The 22,851-nt window shown below is 51.1% G+C and overlaps 1 protein-coding gene across 2 annotated transcripts in view; it reads right to left on the bottom strand.

Moving 5' to 3' along the window:
* Positions 1–22,851, bottom strand: part of LOC122930716 — a 108,325-nt gene that overhangs the window by 51,884 nt on the left and 33,590 nt on the right. For both annotated transcript variants that reach the window (XM_044284282.1, XM_044284283.1), the window contains exon 2: positions 12,290–12,607. In XM_044284282.1, coding sequence (XP_044140217.1) covers positions 12,290–12,607 — 318 coding nt within the window. The remainder of the gene's footprint in view (positions 1–12,289; positions 12,608–22,851) is intronic.

Raw genomic sequence — 22,851 nt, 5'->3', positions numbered from 1 at the left:
TGGGAGGAATATGCTGGGTGTGGTTATATTGTCCCATTGTGTGTTTAAATGGTAAATCCTGTCCTGTTGTCCCCACATGTGTATTGGTGATCTCCCCTTTGTCCTGAGAGATAATTGGATTGTCTTCGGTCGTCTCCCAGGCAGAGAGGAGGAAACCATGATGCATTGTGGGGATATGTTGTATCTGTTCTGTGTCGCAGTCTCCCTTCTGGTCCTCTAGGGGGCGGGAACGATTGGTTGCTGTATTTACATTGTGTGTGTTGTGAATTACTGATTGGTTGGATTTCAAAACCCTGTGGGCAGTACTATGTTTGGTTTTTATCAATAAAAGAGGCTGTACTTGAAGTACAATGAGAGCACTGCTTGACCCTCAACACGGAGCCTTGTCTCGTTATTGGGGGGATTCCCTGTATGCTGTTGGAGACTGATTGCCAGGAGTGTAAGCTGACTGATACGCTTTTCCTGTTCGTCTGCTGACAGCTATTGTGAGGTTCCAGTTTGGAGTGCTATTTTGTATCCAGTTCGGGAGGTTAGTGTTCTGCAGTAGCTGTGCCTGTCTCTCGGAAAGGGGCATATCGCCTAAACGGATCTTAACCCCTTGTCTGCTGAAACGGTCCGTTACATTGGTGGCAAGCAGCGGGATCGTTCCTACAGCCAGAAGGACAGCTACAGGAGACACCATTTCAGTGGATTCTACAATTTAAGGGCAACGCATGTCTCAGTACAGTGACCCTAAAAGCACCAGGATGGAACCAGCAGTGGAGTACAGATACTCTGTGGAGGAATTTGACCGTATGATGTGGTTGCGGCTGAACTTCTTCGGACCCAATCCAGCTGAGAAATACGTGAAGTTTGTGAGGAGTCTAGTGTCTAAGACCCTACTATACCGGGCAGAAGGTGACGGTCAGCTGCCACGTTGGGTGGACCTCCATCGGAGTTTACGGTTGCGGGACAGTGGGAGCCTAGTCTCCATTCCCCAGCGGCAGTGTGAAGTGCAGGGAGAGGAGAGCAGCGGCCTCCCTCCCCAGCGGCAGGCTGAGTTACAGGGGGCAGAGGTAGTTGTTCCTGCCCCCCAGCAGCAGAGTGATGTGCCGGGAAGACAGTGTGAAATGCAGGGAGAGGAGAGCAACGGCCTCCCTCCCCAGCGGCAGGCTGAGTTACAGGGGGCAGAGGTAGTTGTTCCTGCCCCCCAGCAGCAGCATGATTTTTTGGGAATTGGAAGCCTAGTCTCCATTCCCCAGCGGCAGTGTGAAGTGCAGGGATGGGAGAGCAGCTGCCTCCCTCTCCAGCGGCAGGCTGAGTTACAGGGGGCAGAGGTAGTTGTTCCTGCCCCCCAGCAGCAGCATGATTTTTTGGGAATTGGAAGCCGAGTCTCCATTCCCCAGCGGCAGACGGAGTTACAGGGGGCAGAGACAGTCGGTCCTGTCCCCCAGCGGCAGAGTGTCCTACAGGGAATAGAGAGCCCAGTCTCCTTTCCCCAGCAGCAGGACAATGTATTGGGAGCGGAGGCGGTCGGTCGCCCTCCCCAGCGGCTGGAAGTATGTATGGGAGAGGAGCTCGTTACCCCCTCCCCCCAGCAGCAGCATGATTTTTTGGGAATTGGGAGCCGAGTCTCCATTCCCCAGCGGCAGACGGAGTTACAGGGGGCAGAGACAGTCGGTCCTGTCCCCCAGCGGCAGAGTGTCCTACAGGGAATAGAGAGCCCAGTCTCCTTTCCCCAGCAGCAGGACACTGTATTGGGAGCGGAGGCGGTCGGTCGCCCTCCCCAGCGGCTGGAAGTATGTATGGGAGAGGAGCTTGTTACTCCCTCTTCCCAGCGGCAGCTTAATGCACCAGGGGGAGACAGTAAGCCCCACAACAGTGCAGATGGGACCGTGGTCTCTGCACTTACAGCACAGGGGGTAGGGACAGTCGGTCTCCCCCTCCAACAACCAGGCTCCAACCAGGCTTCTTCCGTGGTAGTGCTGGCACCAGGGCAGAGTACCGCTGATCCCTGCCCACAAAGCAACCTCCACTCCAAGCCAGGGAGCAACACAGAGACCGGGAGTACCAGCTTCCAACATAACCTTGGTGGATTCACTGGACAGAGACAGGCTACGAAATTCAGCAGGTCCAGTATTTTGTTGTGGGTGGCCTGCCAGACTAACTCAGGTACCGACCGGTGTGAGGTCAGGTATCTGGTTAGTCTTCCCTGGGGGGGGGGAGATGTGTGGCGGAACCAACCTCGCCACTGGGTTTTGGAGGGGGCTGTTTAAAAGCCTCTTGCCTCAGGATTATGGCCCATAGTAACTTTTAAACCCCTTAACCCTTTTCCACGGAATTTTGGATAGGTTTGTCCCCCAAGTTATACTGTTTAAATTGATGTAAGTTATATGTATGGACAATGTAACCTCACAAAGTTATAACAACTTATAATAAGTGTAACTTGTCAGCTTGGGAGGAATATGCTGGGTGTGGTTCTATTGTCCCATTGTCCCATTGTGTGTTTAAATGGTGATTCCTGTCCTGTTGTCCCCACATGTGTATTGGTGATCTCCCCTTTGTCCTGAGAGATAATTGGATTGTCTTCGGTCGTCTCCCAGGCAGAGAGGAGGAAACCATGATGCATTGTGGGGATATGTTGTATCTGTTCTGTGTCGCAGTCTCCCTTCTGGTCCTCTAGGGGGCGGGAACGATTGGTTGCTGTATTTACATTGTGTGTGTTGTGAATTACTGATTGGTTGGATTTCAAAACCCTGTGGGCAGTACTATGTTTGGTTTTTATCAATAAAAGAGGCTGTACTTGATATACAGTGAGAGCACTGCTTGACCCTCAACACGGAGCCTTGTCTCGTTATTGGGGGGATTCCCTGTATGCTGTTGGAGACTGATTGCCAGGAGTGTAAGCTGACTGATACGCTTTTCCTGTTCGTCTGCTGACAGCTATTGTGAGGTTCCAGTTTGGAGTGCTATTTTGTATCCAGTTCGGGAGGTTAGTGTTCTGCAGTAGCTGTGCCTGTCTCTCGGAAAGGGGCATATCGCCTAAACGGATCTTAACCCCTTGTCTGCTGAAACGGTCCGTTACACATACATAGTACTGCCCACAGGGTTTTGAAATCCAACCAATCAATACCTTACAACACACACAATGCAAGTACAGCAATTAATCGTTCACGCCCCCTAGAGGACCAGAAGGGAGACTGCGACACAGAACAGATACAACACATCCCCACAATGCATCATGGTTTCCTCCTCTCTGTCCCAGAGACAACCGAAGGCAATCCAATTATCTCTCAGGACAAAGGGAGATCACTGTAACAGACCGTTTCAGCAGACAAGGGGTTAAGATCCGTTTAGGCGATATGCCCCTTTCCGAGAGACAGGCACAGCTACTGGAGAACACCAACCTCCCGAACTGGATACAAAATAGCACTCCAAACTGGAACCTCGCAAATAGCTGTCAGCAGACGAACAGGAAAAGCATACCAGTCAGCTTACACTCCTGGCAATCAGTCTCTAACAGCATACAGGGAATCCCCCCAATAACGAGACAAGGCTCCGTCTTGAGGGTCAAACAGTGGTCTGACGTGCTGGCACACCCAGCCTGGTTTTTATTACAGTTTTGCAAATACAGGACAGATACAACACATCCCCACAATGCATCATGGTTTCCTCCTCTCTGCCTGGGAGACAACCGAGGGCAATCCAATTATCTCTCAGGACAAAGGGGAGATCGCCAATACAAATGTGGAGACAACAGGACAGACATCACCATTTAAACACACAATGGGACAATAGAAACACACCCACACAAAATCCTCCCCTCTGCCGATGATGATTATTTAGCACAAGGGCGAATATAATTATCAAAGGCAGAGAAATACAGTTTTATAAAACATATCACAGGAACCCCAAAACATGCAATAACCCCATAACCAATATATCCTCGGAACCGGGGGATCTGGGTGAACCACATGTCCAAAATTCACCCACATCCGTTCAGTAGTTTGGAAGATACAGTTACACTGAAAATATACAAGTTATACCAAAAATAGTCACTAATAAATGTGTCCCCTGTTTGGTAGTTTCAAACTACTGAATGATGTCTCTGTGCACCAAATACAGGCAAGATAGCACCGTGTGGAAAAGTCAGAACAGTGACTGTGAGTTACAATGGCCGCTATCTATTGTTCTCACCATGTGCTTCATCCAAGCAAGTAAGGCAGAGGATGCAATCCAGGGACAGAGGGCTCCGTCCCAAGTGCCTTAAGACCCAATAACTTTAGGGAACATAATCCCAGGGCAGGAGGCTGGTAAACAGCGCCCTTCAAAACACTGTAGCGAGGTTGGTTTCGCCACAATCACCAATACACATGTGGAGACAACAGGACAGACATCACCATTTAAACACACAATGGGACAATGGGACAATGGGACAATAGAACCACACCCAGCATATTCCTCTCAAGCTGACAAGTTACACTTATTATAAATTGTTACAACTTTGTGAGTTTACATTGTCCATACATATAACTTACATCAATTTAAACAGTATAACTTGTGGGACAAACCTATCCAAAATTCACTTGAATAGGTTCAGGGGTTCAAAAATTTGCATGGGCCATAATCCTGAGGCAAGAGGCCTTAAAACAGCCCCCTCCAAAACACCGTGGCGAGGTTGGTTTCGCCACACATCTCCCCCCCCCCCCCGGGAAGACTAACCAGATACCTGACCTCACGCCGGTCGGTACCTGAGTTAGTCTGGCAGCCCACTCACAACCCAATACTGGACCTGCTGAATTTCGTAGCCTGTCTCTGTCCAGTGAATCCACCAAGATTATATTGGTAGCTGGTACTCCCGGTCTCTGAGTTGCTCCCTGGCTTGGAGTGGAGGTTGCTCTGTGGGCAGGGATCAGCGGGACTCTGCCCTGGTACCAGCGCTACCACGGAAGAAGCCTGGTTGGAACCTGGTTGTTGGAGGGGGAGACCGACTGTCTCTACCCCCTGTGCTGTAAGTGCAGAGACCACGGTCACATCTGCATTGTTGTGGGGTTTTACTGTCTCCCTCTGGTGCGTTAAGCTGCCGCTGGGGAGAGGGGGCAACGAGCTCCTCTCCCATACATACTTCCAGCCGCTGGGGAGGGCGACCGACCGCCTCCGCTCCCAATACATTGTCCTGCTGCTGGGGAAAGGAGACTGGGCTCTCTATTCCCTGTAGGACACTCTGCCGCTGGGGGACAGGACCGACTGTCTCTGCCCCCTGTAACTCCACCTGCCGCTGGGGAATGGAGACTGGGCTCCCAATTCCCAAAAAATCATGCTGCTGCTGGGGGGCAGGAACAACTACCTCTGCCCCCTGTAACTCAGCCTGCCGCTGGGGAGGGAGGCCGCTGCTCTCCCCTCCCTGCACTTCACACTGCCGCTGGGGAATGGAGACTGGGCTCCCTCTGTCCCGCAACTGTAACTTCCGATGGAGGTCCACCCAAAGTGGCAGCTGACCGTCACCTTCTGCCCGGTATAGTAGGGTCTTGAACACTAGACTCCTCACGAACTTCACGTATTTCTCAGCTGGATTGGGTCCGAAGAAGTTCAGCCGCAACCACATCATACGGTCAAATACCTCAACAGAGTATCTGTACTCCACTGCTGGTTCCATCCTGGTGCTTTTAGGGTCGCTGTACTGAGACATACGTTGCCCTTAAATTGTAGAATCCACAGAAATGGTGTCTCCTGTAGCTGTCCTTCTGGCTGTAGGAACGATCCGGCTGCTTGCCATTAATGTAATGGACCGTTTCAGCAGACAAGGGGTTAAAATCCGTTTAGGCGATATGCCCCTTTCCGAGAGACAGGCACAGCTACTGCAGAACACCAACCTCCCGAACTGGATACAAAATAGCACTCCAAACTGGAACCTCGCGAATAGCTGTCGGCAGACGAACAGGAAAAGCGTACAGTCAGCTTACACTCCTGGCAATCAGTCTCCAACAGCATACAGGGAATCCCCCCAATAACGAGACAAGGCTCCGTCATGAGGGTCAGCAGTGGTCTGACTGTACTTCAAGTACAGCCTCTTTTATTCATAAGAAACATACATAGTACTGCCCACAGGGTTTTGAAATCCAACCAATCAATACCTTACAACACACACAATGCAAGTACAGCAACCAATCGTTCATGCCCCCTAGAGGACCAGAAGGGAGACTGCGACACAGAACAGATACAACACATCCCCACAATGCATCATGGTTTCCTCCTCTCTGTCCCAGAGACAACCGAAGGTAATCCAATTATCTCTCAGGACAAAGGGAGATAGCCAATACATATGTGGAGACAACAGGACAGACTTCACCATTTAAACACACAATGGGGAGACAACTACACACACCCTCGCTCATTATACCCAACACTACACAGACCCCCGCTCATTATACCCTACACTACACAGACCCTCGCTCATTATACCCTACACTACACAGACCCCCGCTCATTATACCCTACACTACACAGACCCCCGCTCATTATACCCTACACTACACAGACCCTCGCACATTATACCCTACACTACACAGACCCCCGCTCATTATACCCTACACTACACAGACAACCCTCTCATTATACCATACACTACACAGACCCCCGCTCATTATACCCTACACTATACAGATCCTCGCTCATTATACCCTACACTACACAAATACCCGCTCATTAAACCCTACACTACACAGACACTCGCTCATTATACCCTACACTACACAGACCCCCGCTCATTATACCCTACACTACACAAACACCCGCTCATTAAACCCTACACTACACAGACACTCGCTCATTATACCCTACACTACACAGACCCCCGCTCATTATACCCTACACTACACAGACACCCGCTCATTAAACCCTACATTACACAGACACCCGCTCATTATACCCTACAGTACTCAGACCCCCGCTCATTATACCCTACACTACACAGACTAACTCTTATTATACCCTACACTACACAGACCCCCGCTCATTATACCCTACACTACTCAGACCCCTGCTCATTATACCCTACACTACACAGACCCCTGCTCATTATACCCTACACTACACAGACCCACCGCTCATTATACCCTATACTACACAGACCCCCGCTCATTATACACTACACTACACAGACCACAGCTCATTATACCCTACACTACACAGACCCTCGCTCATTATACACTACACTACACAGACCCCTGCTCATTATACCCTATACTACACAGACCCCCACTCATTATACCCTACACTACACAGACCCCCGCTCATTATACCCTACACTACACAGTTCCTCGCTCATTATACCCTATACTACACATGCACCCACTCATTATACCCTACACTACACAGACCCCCACTCATTATACCCTACACTACACAGACCCCCGCTCATTATACCCTATACTACACAGACCCCCGCTCATTATACCCTACACTACACAGATCCCCCACTCATTATACCCTACACTACACAGACCCCCACTCAATATACCCTACACTACACAGACCCCCGCTCATTATACCCTACACTACACAGACCCCCGCTCATTATACCCTACTGTAACGGACCATTTCAGCAGACAAGGGGTTAAAATCCGTTTAGGCGATATGCCCCTTTCAGAGACAGGCCCAGCTACTGCAGAACACCAACCTCCCGAACTGGATACAAAATAGCACTCCAAACTGGAACCTCGCAAATAGCTGTCAGCAGACGAACAGGAAAAGCGTATCAGTCAGCTTACACTCCTGGCAATCAGTCTCCAACAGCATACAGGGAATCCCCCCAATAACGAGACAAGGCTCCGTCTTGAGGGTCAGCAGTGATCTGACTGTACTTCAAGTACAGCCTCTTTTATTGATAAAAAAACATACATAGTACTGCCCACAGGGTTTTGAAATCCAACCAATCAGTAATTCACAACACACACAATGTAAATACAGCAACCAATCGTTCCTGCCCCCTAGAGGACCAGAAGGGAGACTGCGACACAGGACAGATACAACATATCCCCACAATGCATCATGGTTTTCTCCTCTCTGTCCCGGAGACGACCGAAGACAATCCAATTATCTCTCAGGACAAAAGGGAGATCACCAATACACATGTGGAGACAACAGGACAGACATCACCATTTAAACACACAATGGGACAATAGAAACACACCCAGCATATTCCTCCCAAGCTGACAAGTTACACTTATTATAAGTTGTTACAACTTTGTGAGGTTACATTGTCCATACATATAACTTACATCAACTTAAACAGTATAACTTGGGGACAAACCTATCCAAAATTCACTGGAATAGGTTCAGGGGTTTAAAAGTTACTATGGGCCATAATCCTGAGGCAAGAGGCTTTTAAACAGCCCTCTCCAAAACCCAGTGGCGAGGTTGGTTTCGCCACACCTACACTACACAGACCCCCCGCTCATTATACCCAACACTACACAAATACCCGCTTATTATACCCTACACTACACAGACCCCCGCTCATTATAACCTACACTGCACAGACCCCCGCTCATTATACCCTACACTACACAGACCCCCGCTCATTATACCCTACACTACACAGACACCCCGCTCATTATATCCTACACTACACAGAACCCCGCTCATTATTTTCTACACTACACAGACCCTTGCTCATTATACCCTACACTACACAGACCCTCGCTCATTATACCGTACACTACACAGACCCCCGGTCATTATACCCTACACTACACAGACACCCTGTTTATTATACCCTACACTAACCAGACCACCGCTCTTTATACCCTACACTACACAGACCCCTGCTTATTAAACACTACACTTCACAGACCCCCGCTCATTATACCCTACACTACACAGACCCCTGCTCATTATACCATACACTACACAGACCCTCGCTCATTATACCCTACACTACACAGACCCCCGCTCATTATACCCTACACTACACAGTCCCCCGCTCATTATACCCTACACTACACAGACCCACGCTCATTATACCCTACACTACACAGACCCCCGCTCATTATACCCTACACTACACAGACCCTCGCTCATTATACCCTACACTACACAGACCCTCGCTCATTATACCATACACTACACAGACCCACCGCTAATTATACCCTACACTACACAGACCCCCGCTCATTATACCCTACACTACACAGACCCCCGCTCATTATACCCTACACTACACAGACCCCCGCTCATTATACCCTATACTACACAGACCCTCGCTCATTATACCATACACTACACAGACCCCCGCTCATTATACCCTACACTACACAGACCCTCGCTCATTATACCATACACTACAGAGACCCACCGCTCATTATACCCTACACTACACAGACCCCCGCTCATTATACCCTACACTACACAGACCCTCGCTCATTTTACCATACACTACACAGACCACCGCTCATTATACCCTACACTACACAGACCCCCGCTCATTATACTCTACACTACACAGACCCACCGCTCATTATACACTACACTGAGCCCCGCTCATTATACCATACACTACAGAGACCCACCGCTCATTATACCCTACACTACACAGACCCCCGCTCATTATACTCTACACTACACAGACCCACCGCTCATTATACACTACACTACACAGACCCCCGCTCATTATACCCTACACTACACAGACCCCCGCTCATTATACCCTACACTACACAGACCCTCGCTCATTTTACCATACACTACACAGACCACCGCTCACTAACCCTACATTACACAGACACCTGCTCATTATACTCTACACTACACAGACCCCCGCTCATTATACACTACACTACACAGACCCCCGCTCATTATACCCTACACTACACAGACACCCGCTCATTATACCCTACACTACACAGACACCCGCTCATTATACCCTACACTACACAGACCACCGCTCATTATACCCTACACTACACAGACACCCGCTCATTATACCCTACACTACACAGACCACCGCTCATTATACCCTACACTACACAGACCCCTGCTCATTTTACTCTACACTACACAGACCCACCGCTCATTATACCCTACACTACACAGACACCTGCTCATTATACTCTACACTACACAGACCCACCGCTCATTATACCCTACATTACACAGACCCACCGCTCATTATACCCTACACTACACAGACCCTCGCTCATTTTACTATAAACTACACAGACCACCGCTCATTATACCCTACTCTACACAGACCCCCGCTCATTATACTCTACACTACACAGACCCACCGCTCATTATACCCTACACTACACAGACACCTGCTCATTATACTCTACACTACACAGACCCACCGCTCATTATACCCTACGTTACACAGACCCTCGCTCCATATACCCTACACTACGCAAACACCCGCTCATTTTACTCTACACTACACAGACCCACCGCTCATTATACCCTACACTACACAGACACCTGCTCATTATACTCTACACTACACAGACCCACCGCTCATTATACCCTACACTACACAGACACCTGCTCATTATACTCTACACTACACAGACCCACCGCTCATTATACCCTACACTACACAGACACCTGCTCATTATACTCTACACTACACAGACCCACCGCTCATTATACCCTACATTACACAGACCCACCGCTCATTATACCCTACACTACACAGACCCTCGCTCATTTTACTATAAACTACACAGACCACCGCTCATTATACCCTACACTACACAGACACCTGCTCATTATACTCTACACTACACAGACCCACCGCTCATTATACCCTACGTTACACAGACCCTCGCTCCATATACCCTACACTACGCAAACACCCGCTCATTATACCCTACACTACACAGACCACCGCTCATTATACCCTACACTACACAGACACCCGCTCATTTTACTCTACACTACACAGACCCACCGCTCATTATACCCTTCACTACACAGTCACCTGCTCATTATACTCTACACTACACAGACCCACCGCTCATTATACCCTACATTACACAGACCCACCGCTCATTATACCCTACACTACACAGACCCTCGCTCATTTTACCATAAACTACACAGACCACCGCTCATTATACCCTACACTACACAGACACCTGCTTATTATACTCTACACTACACAGACCCCCGCTCATTATACCCTACACTACACAGACACCCGCTCATTATACCCTACACTACAGACACCTGCTCATTATACCCTACACTACACAGACCACCGCTCATTATACCCTACACTACACAGACACCCGCTCATTATACACTACACTACACAGACCCCCGCTCATTATACCCTAGACTACACAGACCCCCCGCTCATTATACCCTACACTACACAGACCCCCGCTCATTATACCCTACACTACGCAGACACCCGCTCATTATACCCTACACTACACAGACCCCCGCTCATTATACCCTATACTACACAGACCCCCGCTCATTATACCCTACACTACACAGACCCCCGCTCATTATACTCTACACTACACAGACCCACCACTCATTATACCCTACACTACACAGACACCTGCTCATTATACTCTACACTACACAGACCCAACGCTCATTATACCCTACATTACACAGACCCCCGCTCATTATACCCTACACTACACAGACCCTCGCTCATTATACCCTACACTACACAGACCCTCGCTCATTATACCCTACAATACACAGACCCACGCTCATTATACCCCACACTACACAGACCCCCGCTCATTATACTCTACACTACACAGACCCCCGCTCATTATACCATACACTACACAGACCCACGCTCATTATACCCTACGCTTCACAGACCCACGCTCATTATACTCTACACTACACAGACCACCGCTCATTATACCATACACTGCTCAGACCCCCGCTCATTATACCATACACTACACAGACCCCCGCTCATTATACCCTACACTACACAGACCACCGCTCATTATACCCTACACTACACAGACCCCCGCTCATTATACTCTACACTACACAGACCACCGCTCATTATACCATACACTACACAGACCCCCGCTCATTATACCCTACACTACACAGACCACCGCTCATTATACCCTACACTACACAGACCCCCGCTCATTATACTCTACACTACACAGACCACCGCTCATTATACCATACACTACACAGACCCCCGCTCATTATACCCTACACTACATGCCCATTACATGTTCAGCGATCTTTCTTTATATCTTTATCTATAACGTTCATTATTTTTTCTTGCGGAGAATGGTATGAACCCTGCAGAGTATCTTACCTTGTACTTGGAGATTATAATTTTCTTGTAAGATCAGGTTTCCTCCTACATTGCGTACGGTGACGGTATAGATGCCGCTGTTGTTTTTGGTGACGGCTGTTAGGGTCAGGTGTCCGTCCCTTGATGTATTATCGTTAGTGAATTTGGTCATGTTGTATCTTCTCATCTCGCAGCGTAGACTTCTTGAGATCGGTGATGATGAGGATCCATTGTAGCTCCATTCCCAGATAAACACATCACACTTGTCTTTTTCCGTGCTCACGTTATATCTCAGGGGGAGGAGAACATCGGAGCCTGAACGGGTGAATATGTCCTCTCCTGTGGGTACAGAGAAGAACATTCAATGAAGATATTGTTCTGTATGATAACCACATGAATAATATTATAACATGGTAATATAAGCGTCCTCCACAGGCGTCTACACACACTCCTGGCACACTCCTATCTCTATAAGAAGTTATATGACTTGCGTAGGTTGTAATGGGCATTGCAGATACAGTGGCTAGGTTTGGGGAGGCCCTAACGCTTCGCTGGTCCCCCGGACACCGTTGAGGTGTCACCATGTGTTGCTGCTCTCCAGAAGGGATGGTAAGTCGTGGTGCACCCCAATGGGAGATAAGTCCAGAGAGTCCGGGTCTGCAGTAACCAGGGGGCTTCTTTACTGGAGGGATTCAGGTGCCAAACAATACAGACGAGGCACAGGGCTGCATACCTCACAACTGGTGAAAAGAAGGAAGAGGGACATAATGTGCGGCGCGCAAAGCACATCTGCGGCAATTTTTTTCCACACTAGGCCACACCGCTAACTCCGCCCAAAACATAACTAATTAACTAATCCCACCCAGTCCATTAACCGCCTCCGGACCGCCTAACGCAAGATCGTGGTCCGGAAGCGGCTCTCCCAGGCACAGTAAAGCATATACGCTTCATCTCGCGAGTAAGCGAGCTGATCTACAGCCTGCCAGCGGCGATCGTTCGTTGGCAGGCTGTAGATGCGATTTTTTTAACCCCTAACAGGTACAGTACAGACCAAAAGTTTGGACGCACCTTCTTATTCAAAGAGTTTTCTTTATTTTCATGACTATGACAATTGTAGATTCACACTGAAGGCATCAAAACTATGAATTAACACATGTAGAATTATATACATAACAAAAAAATGTGAAACAACTGAAAATATGTCATATTCTAGGTTCTTCAAAGTAGCCACCTGTGGCGAAACCAACCTCGCCACTGGGTTTTGGAGAGGGCTGTTTAAAAGCCTCTTGCCTCAGGATTATGGCCCATAGTAACTTTAAAGGAGAAGACAGACCGGCCGCACAGCTTAAATCTGTCTGTAGAATTGTATTTTATATTGTGGTCGTGGCAACCAGGAGAGCGCCCCCGCCCTACCTAACAACCCTGTACCCTAGGCGGTTAGAGTTATGCCGCAACCGCGCCGTAGTGGGGATGCCTGAAAGAGGGCAAAAGACACACTGGTTAGCAGAAATAATTTATTACAACATAACTCACAAAACCAAACTTTGAAAAGCCATAGACATCTCAGCTTTGGGATGAGGTACATAACGGCTAAAACACGCGGAGCGCCAACGCCCTAACTTCTGGATGACGTGCGCCGGCACCTGATTCTTAGAGGCCGCAGACGTGGCACCTATGCGAAATGAGTGTCCTGAGATCACAGCTGGATTGCCTCCCAAGCTGGCCACCAAGGAGCGTACATGGGACACAAATTGATGAGTGGTGAGTGGCGTTACTCCGAACGGCAATAAAGGACTATCCGGACCATACCCTGTTAATGCTGACTGCAGCTGACGGAAGACCGTGACGGGGCACCACTGGTGAGACGTGGGGAAAAAGGACACAGGAACTGGGGGACCCACCTGCGAGGTCTTGGACGTCCTGAGTAGTAGCACGTAACCCTCAGTGCTCGGAACCAACTGGCTGACCGTGAGAAACCTGCCACTACCAGGAGAACAAGTAAACTCCCCAGGTCTCAGGAAGCCATAGAAAGCTAAATAGATGGCAGACTTCAGCACCAGGCTGGGCAAGGCCCCGAAAGGGCTCCTGTCTAGGACATCGGACAAGTTACGGAAAAGGAGTCCGGTGACAGCTTGTCTGCGTACCAGGCCTCCAGATCCACATCTACCCAGACCTCTCAACGCAGCTTTGACAGCATGTATAGAGAAAACCGATGCCCGTTCAGGATGACTGACTGCAAGGAAATGTTGTACCCCCGACAAATATGTCTTCACTGTGTTGAGAGACAGCCTAAGCTCTGAGTGGCAGTAGCCAATGAAAGCAAGGATATACTCCACGAAATTGGACTCCCCCTGAGGACACTCCTGCTGAAACCTGCAAAATACCCTCCACCTGGTGTTATATGCCCTGGTTGTGTTTAGTGAAAGGGACTTGGCTATTAAAGCGTGGGCCGTCTCAAGGTGGCTGGTCACATTAGTGTTAACGATTCGTGGGGAGGGACGGTAGCGCCCACGACATCTGCCTCTGGCATGACCTGTAAGAAAAGGGAGAAGTTAGCCCTAGACAAAGCGTCGGCAGCCACGTTCTGTGAGCCTGGTACATGCGTGCTGTAGACACGGAAATGATAACGAAGGGACAGTTGAACTAAACGTCTCAGGAAACACATGACTTGCGAGGATTTAGACAACCCACTATTCAACACGTCTACCAGCGCAGCGTTATCTGTAACGAATAAGACAGAGCGGTTTACCCAGTTACTGCCCCACACGAGGGCGGCCACCACGATGGGGTATAGTTCGAACAGCGCCGAGGTTTGTAGGAAACCTGGGATCTGTCTCACCTCAGCCGGCCATGCGTCAGCGACCCAGTGAGTGCCAAAAATAGCGGAAAACCCTGAACTAGCAGCCGCATCTGAAAACACTACCGGAGATTGACTGGACAACTCAGGGATAAACAAAGACACCCCATTCCACTGGCAAAGAAAGTGGTCCCACATGTGAAGGTCTGCCAAGGCTTGACTGTCCAGCCGCACTGGGCTGTCTTGTTCCGGGGCCGTGGCGAGGAGCACCAGCAAGCGAGAGATGAAGGACCTGCCCTGCGGGATAATACGCATGGCGAAATTCAACATGCCCAGTAGCGACTGTAAGTCCGCCTTGGTGACCACCGTTGTGACTGAAAACCTGTGGATGACTTCCCTAATCCTAACTAACTTATCTGACGGCAACCTGGCTAACATGTCCTGCGAGTCTAGCTCAATGCCCAGGAAGGTGATGACAGTGGACGGGCCTTCGACTTTCTTGGGGGAGACTGGTACACCTAACTGGGAGAAACACCTCAGTAACTTCCCCAAACCCAGGGGAGCTGCCCCTGGCCTCTCAATCAGCAGGAAGTCGTCAAGATAATGGATGACAAACTCGCAGCAGACTTTATGTTCCAGGATCCAGTGAAGGGCCTGAGCCAACTGATCAAAGAGCCAGGGGCTGCTCTTAGAACCGAAGGTGAGCTTGGTGGAGAAATAATATTGGTCCTTCCACTTGATGCCGTGCCACTGCCAGAGCGCTGGCATAATGGGAAGTAACTTAAAGGCGTCTGAAATATCAGCTTTGGACAACATCGCTCCGGGCCCTAACTGCAAAATGATGGCGATGGCCTGATCGATGGAGGAATACCTCATGCCCACCTCCTCAGAAGGGATAAGGGAGTTAAGACTAGGGACATGGGAACCATGTGGGGCTGACAGATCGATAATCAGTCTCTCTTTCTTACTAAATTTGCCCGTGACCACCCCCACGGGACTGACTCTCCACCGCTGAAAGGGGGGCACTGCGAAAGGACCGATCAAGAACCCTTTACTCAACTCGGACTCTATTAGTTTGTCTACAGACTGAGGATTCCTGTCGGCAGACTGGAGGTTCTTGCACTCATACGTGTGTTCGGGAGTCGTGATTAACCCCGTATGAAAACCCTTGCAGAATCCAGCAACTAGAAACTGCACGAACCCTGAATTATGGTGTCCTAGCAGAAACCTTTGTAAACAATCGGTATTGACCACACTCATGTAGGCTTTGACTGATTTTAATGAGCATGAGACTCTGGGGTGGGCCCTAAAGCAATTGGTACAGATGTGTAACAGACGGCATTGGCCAAAATTACAAGACCCGAAATTATAATTATTACAAATCTGGGCCCTGCCCAACTGGACAATGGGCCGGCCTAACTTGTCGACTGAGCTAGGAGGTCTGAACACATCGAGTGGCCCAGCCGACGAGCCAGAAGGGTATGACGGTGTACCGGCGGCTGATTTGTGGCACCACTCGGTGGCGTGGAAAATGGACTGACAGGCCGAACAGGAGGGAGCTTGAAGACCTGCAAAATGCCGACAAAATAATTCCGTATCCAAGTTGGACCAATCCGTGACATAACCGAACTGGGTAAAAGCCGCTGCTGCCTTGGCTGCAAAAGAACAATGATAATCATAGAACGAAACCCCTCCGTACTTATGACCCAATTCTGTTACGCGGAAAAGGTACAGATCAAGCTCCTCCCTCCTGTCCGGCCTAGCAGAACATATAACATCTCTGAAAAGGCTAAAAGCCATTACAAATTCCGGGATGGTTAATTTGCGGTTAAGCCTGTGGTCACGGCTTCTCAGTACCACCGAGACTTCCCCGCAAGCTATCACCTTATTCTCGGACAAATCCCTTGAGGCAATTAGTAAAGAAGCAAGGTTGACATCCCTACCCTCTAGGATGTCTTTCCTGACGTTGGTCGGGACAAAATGAGAGGGGGCCACGTTGGGAACAGCCAGGGTATTACGGGTTTCCCCTGCAGCAGAGGTAGTAGCGACCGGAACCTCAGGGGGGGGGACGGGAACGACCGAGTCGCGAGACTCAACTGACTCCAACCTTGCTTGAATGGAAGTAACAGCTGCCGTCAGGCCGTTCAACATGACGTGCAGCTGCCCGAGCGATGTTTGCACCGTGGACATGGGGAGAACGTCTTGGCTGGACGTCACAGAGTCTTTCCATAATCGGTATAATTCCGCCTTCTTGGCGGCAGCCGGGAAGGGGATACCCCTCTTTGACAGTTCCGACATGAGTCTAGGGATAGTCCATGCTCTCAGCGACAGTACACTGCCCCCTTCAGACATCCCTGCCACATTCTCGTCCACAGACGCCTCAACGATATCCGATGCGTGCGACATCACAGCTGTGGAAACAGTAACTTGAATGACCGACTGCACTGGACTACCGCCAGCACCAGTGACCTGCTCAGCCGTGTATAGAAAGGTGACCCGCTCCCGTGTAGCTCCATACGCTGAAACCAGAAGGACCGTGAGGAAGAGGACCGTAACCGACACTCAGAAGTACCACACAGAGAGAATGTGATATACTTACCAGTTTAGAAACCTACAGAATGACCACCGCGGGGAGCTTGTGAAACAATGCAACCTGAACGTGAGACAGTGCATGAGACACAACCCCGCTTGTACGGCCACTACTCCCCCTTCCCTCACATGCACCCCAACTACCTTGCCGACAGGCCTCAACCTCGGACGTAAGTAACAGATAAGGACCTGGAAGCAAAACGATAAGCATCAACTCTGCGCATGCGGAGCAAAGAACCAGGCGAATAAGTAAAACATGAAAACGTGGTAGTGAACCATATGAGCAGCCGGTAGGAGGAGGCTAGCCGGAGGCTAACATTTGTTCCCCCGGACTGACTCTAGTATATCACGGATCCCTGCCTACCTATGCGGCACGGCGGCCCGTGCCAGACTTTAATGTAGGTAGGGGGCAGGGCCACCGCGTCGCCCGCGCCTCCCAAAGATAACCGCGTGGGGAGCGCGAAGCTCCCTGGCATCTTGGGACAGCACAGGGGAACCTTCCTGCGCGGTGGCCCCCCGCCCCACACCAACACTGTACGTGAGCCACGTGGGGAGCATACGCGACTCCCTGATAGAGCGCCCAGTGCGGGGGTGCCCTCCAACACCTATGGGCCGACCCACCTGCCGGCTGAGCGTTTCTATCGCGTGGGGAGCGGCGTAGTTCCCTGGCATGAACCGGTAAGGGGGGAGCCCCTGATTAACGTGGACCCCGCCCCTACCGGTCAGTGAAATGTTGCCACGTGGGGGGCCGCACCGCTCCCAGGCGGAGCGCCCAGTGCGGGGGAGCCCCCATCGCCTGGGGCTGACCCTCCGCCGGCTGAGCACTCCACCACGTGGGGACACGGCGCAACCCCCTGACATAGAGCCGGGCAGGGGGAGGCCTTGACGTCATAGCCCCGCCCCCCGCCGGAAATCAGCCGGAAACATGTGTGCCACGAGGGGGACCGCGCTGCTCCCTGGCAGGGCGCCCAGTGCGGGGGGGCCCCCGTTTGCTCAAGGGGCTGACCCCCCGCCGGCTGGGCACTCCACCGCGTGGGGAACCAGCGCAACCCCCTGACATAGGGCCGGGTAGGGGCGGTCTTAACATCCCAGCTCCGCCCCCTGCCGGAAAAAAAGCGAGCCACGTGGGAGGCCGCACTGCTCCCGGCAGAGCGCTCAGTGCAGGGGCGCCCCCCTTCGCCTAAGGGCTAACCCACCGCCGGCTGAGCGCTGCGCCGCGTGGGGAACCAGTGCGACCCCCTGGCTAATACCGGAGCGGCGAGCTCCCCAGCATGCTCCGCCCCCGGCTGCCGCGACTCTCCGGCACCCAGAAGGGGGGCGGAGGAGAGCCCCTGTCTCGATACAAGTGCGTCCGGAGCACGGGGTCCCACTCACCAAGGGACCGACCGTGCTGACCGGACCCGAACGGCTCCTCACCTTCAACCGCAGGAACGAACCCAGGTACGTGCGCTCAGGAACACTGACACGACGTACGAGGTGGGAGGGGCGCTAGCCGTTGATGTAGGCAGTCCAGCCCCTCCCACAAATCCAGGCCAATGAATCGGCCTTATACTTATTATGCGTTCGGTTAAATTGTATGTTATGTGAGGGCACCCAGATAGCTAATATTATTGTATTCATGTATTCTGAGTGCCATTCACCTAATGATATGCACTCAGACTTGAGCTATCTGGGAATATGTTAAATGTCTGTGTTTGCTGTGGGGGTGTGCCATTGTGTGTTTAAATGGTGATGTCTGTCCTGTTGTCTCCACGTGTGTATTGGCGATCTCCCTTTGTCCTGAGAGATAATTGGATTGCCTTCGGTTGTCTCCGGGACAGAGAGGAGGAAACCATGATGCATTGTGGGGATATGTTGTATCTGTCCTGTGTCGCAGTCTCCCTTCTGGTCCTCTGGGGGCGTGAACGATTGGTTGCTGTATTTACATTGTATGTGTTGTAAATTACTGATTGGTTGTATTTCAAAACCCTGTGGGCGGACCTGTATTTGCAACAACTGTAATAAAAACCAGGCTGGGTGTGCCAGCACATCAGACCACTGTTTGACCCTCAAGACGGAGCCTTGTCTCGTTATTGGGGGGATTCCCTGTAAGCTGTTGGAGACTGATTGCCAGGAGTGTAAGCGGATTGTATGCTTTTCCTGTTCGTCTGCCGGCAGCTATTAGCGAGGTTCCAGTTTGGAGTGCTATTTTGTATCCAGTTCGGGAGGTTGGTGTTCTGCAGTAGCTGTGCCTGTCTCTCAGAAAGGGGCATATCGCCTAAACGGATTTTAACCCCTTGTCTGCTGAAACGGTCTGTTACATTGGTGGCAAGCAGCGGGATCGTTCCTACAGCCAGAAGGTCAGCTACAGGATACACCATTTCTGTGGATTCTACAATTTAAGGGAAACGCATGTCCCAGTACAGCAACCCTAATAGCAACAGGATGGAACCAGCAGTGTTATACGAGGAGGAGGACCTGGATGGTCGGGATGCATTAAGGAAAGGCATCTGGTACCAGGCCCTGGATAATGTACAATACCAGCGGGGTGAGAGTCTCCCCAGTGAAGAGCAGCGGTTGCAGAAGCAAGTGGCCCTGTGGATGCCCTTCCTGGGAGAGCAGCCCTTGGAGGAATGGGTGAAGGAACTAGAGCACCGGGTATGGCAGGAGCTATGGCTGGAGGATGCCTACCAGGCGCTCTGGTGGTATATGGCACAGTATATACCCTGGACAGCTGAGCATGACAAGCCAGAGAGAGAGGAGTTTGATGGTCCTGGCTTGTTATGGGAGTCCTTTGCAGAGTCTGACTTCGGGAGCCCTGCACAGTCTAGACTTCAGGACATTTTCTATGAGAGGGAGGCTAGGCATGAGTGGGATGACCCCCATGAGGTAGAGCAAGACCTGGCTCACCTAGCAACCCTGGAGTGGGAACTGGAGCAGGACTACCGAGATCTCTTCCACTCCATTGGGAAGGCTCAGCAGGACAGCAAGAAGTCCGACCCAGGTCCAGAGCCCTTCAGCTGGGAGGATATTGTGGATGTTTACTGGGAAGAACCCCAGGTGGCCGGGGGAGATGGGACCGAGGTCTCTCCACTGGTCCTGCAGGGAATTGGGAGCCTAGTCTCCATTCCCTAGCGGCAGGCTGAGTTACAGGGGGCAGAGGTAGTTGTTCCTGCCCCCCTGCAGCAGCATGATTTTTTGGGAATTGGGAGCCCAGTCTCCATTCCCCAGCGGCAGGCGGAGTTACAGGGGGCAGAGACAGTCGGTCCTGTACCCCAGCGGCAGAGTGTCCTACAGGGAATAGAGAGCCCAGTCTCCTTTCCCCAGCAGCAGGACACTGTATTGGGAGCGGAGGCGGTCGGTCGCCCTCCCCAGCGGCTGGAAGTATGTATGGGAGAGGAGCTCGTTACCCCCTCTCCCCAGTGGCAGCTTAACGCACCAGGGGGAGACAGTTAGCCCCACAACAGTGCAGATGGGACCGTGGTCTCTGCACTTACAGCACAGGGGGTAGGGACAGTCGGTCCGGCCCCCCAGCAACAGGGCTGTTTAGCCAAAGAGGAGAAGAGGAGACAGTCGGTCTCCCCCTCAAACAACCAGATCTCCAGCCATCTCCGCAGGGATACCAGGAGGAAGAGGTAAGCGAGCACTTCCCTTCCCAGCTACTTCCCAACCAAGTTCTGGGGGCAGGGGATGAGCCTGCAATACCCACTGATCCCTTCCCAGCGGAAGAACTGGCATCAGGGCAGAGCGCAGTCGGCCTCTGCCCTCCCCTATCCTCTTGTCCAGAGACTGACTTCCCACAGGCATCCCCAGCGGAAGAGCTGGCATCTGGGCAGAGTGCAGTCGGCCTCTGCCCACTAAGTACCTACAGCTCCAAGCTGGAGAACCACAAAGCAAGGAGTAGCAGATGCCCACTCAACAGCTGGGGACATACAGAACAGAGCCAGGCCCTAAGATTCAACAGGTCCAGTATTGGGTTGTGGGTGGGCTGCCAGACTAACTCAGGTACCTTCGTACCACTCCGCAGGGATACCAGGAGGAGGAGGTAAGCGAGCCCTCCCCTTCCCAGCTACTTCCCAACGGAGTTCTGGGGGCAGGGGATGAGCCTGCAATACCCACTGATCCCTTCCCATCGGAAGAGCTGGCATCAGGGCAGAGAGCCGCTGGCCTCTGCTCCACCAACCCCCGTGTTACAGGACTAGCTTGTGCCCCCCTCACCCCAGCGGAAGAGCTGGCGTCTGGGCAGAGCACAGTCGGCCTCTGCCCACCAAGTACCTACAGCTCCAAGCTGGAGAACCACAAAGCAAGGAGTAGCAGATGCACACTCAACAGCTGGGGACCTACAGAACAGAGCCAGGCCCCAAAATTCAACAGGTCCAGTATTGGGTTGTGGGTGGGCTGCCAGACTAACTCAGCTACCGACCGGCGTGAGGTCAGGTATCTGGTTAGTCTTCCCCGGGGGGGGGGGAGATGTATGGCGAAACCAACCTCGCCACGGTGTTTTGGAGGGGGCTGGTTACCAGCCTCCTGCCCTGGGATTATGGTCCCTTAAGTTATTGGGTCTTAAGGCACTTGGGACGGAGCCCTCTGTCCCTGGATTGCATCCTTTGCCTTACTTGCTTGGATGAAGCACATGGTGAGAACAATAGATAGCGGCCATTGTAACTCACAGACACTGTTCTGACTTTTCAACACAGTGCTATCTTGCCTGTATGTGGTGCACAGAGACATCATTCAGTAGTTTGAAACTACCAAACAGGGGACACATTTATTAGTGACTATTTTCGGTATAACTTGTGTATTTTCAGTGTAACTGTATCTTCCAAACTACTGAACGGATGTGGGTGAATTTTGGACATGTTCACCCAGATCCCCCGGTTCCGAGGATATATTGGTTATGGGGTTATTGCATGTTTTGGGGTTCCTGTGATATGTTTTTATAAAACTGTATTTCTCTGCCTTTGATAATTATATTCGCCCTTGTGTTCAATAATCATCATCGGCAGAGGGGAGGATTTTGTGTGGGTGTTTCTATTGTCCCATTGTGTGTTTAAATGGTGATGTCTGTCCTGTTGTCTCCACATGTGTATTGGCGATCTCCCCTTTGTCCTGAGAGATAATTGGATTGCCCTCGGTTGTCTCCCAGGCAGAGAGGAGAAAACCATGATGCATTGTGGGGATGTGTTGTATCTGTTCTGTATTTGCAAAACTGTAATAA

This window comes from Bufo gargarizans, chromosome 3 (assembly GCF_014858855.1).
Source record: "Bufo gargarizans isolate SCDJY-AF-19 chromosome 3, ASM1485885v1, whole genome shotgun sequence".
NCBI classification, from domain to species: domain Eukaryota; kingdom Metazoa; phylum Chordata; class Amphibia; order Anura; family Bufonidae; genus Bufo; species Bufo gargarizans.
This window is presented reverse-complemented; position numbering and strand designations above follow the sequence as displayed.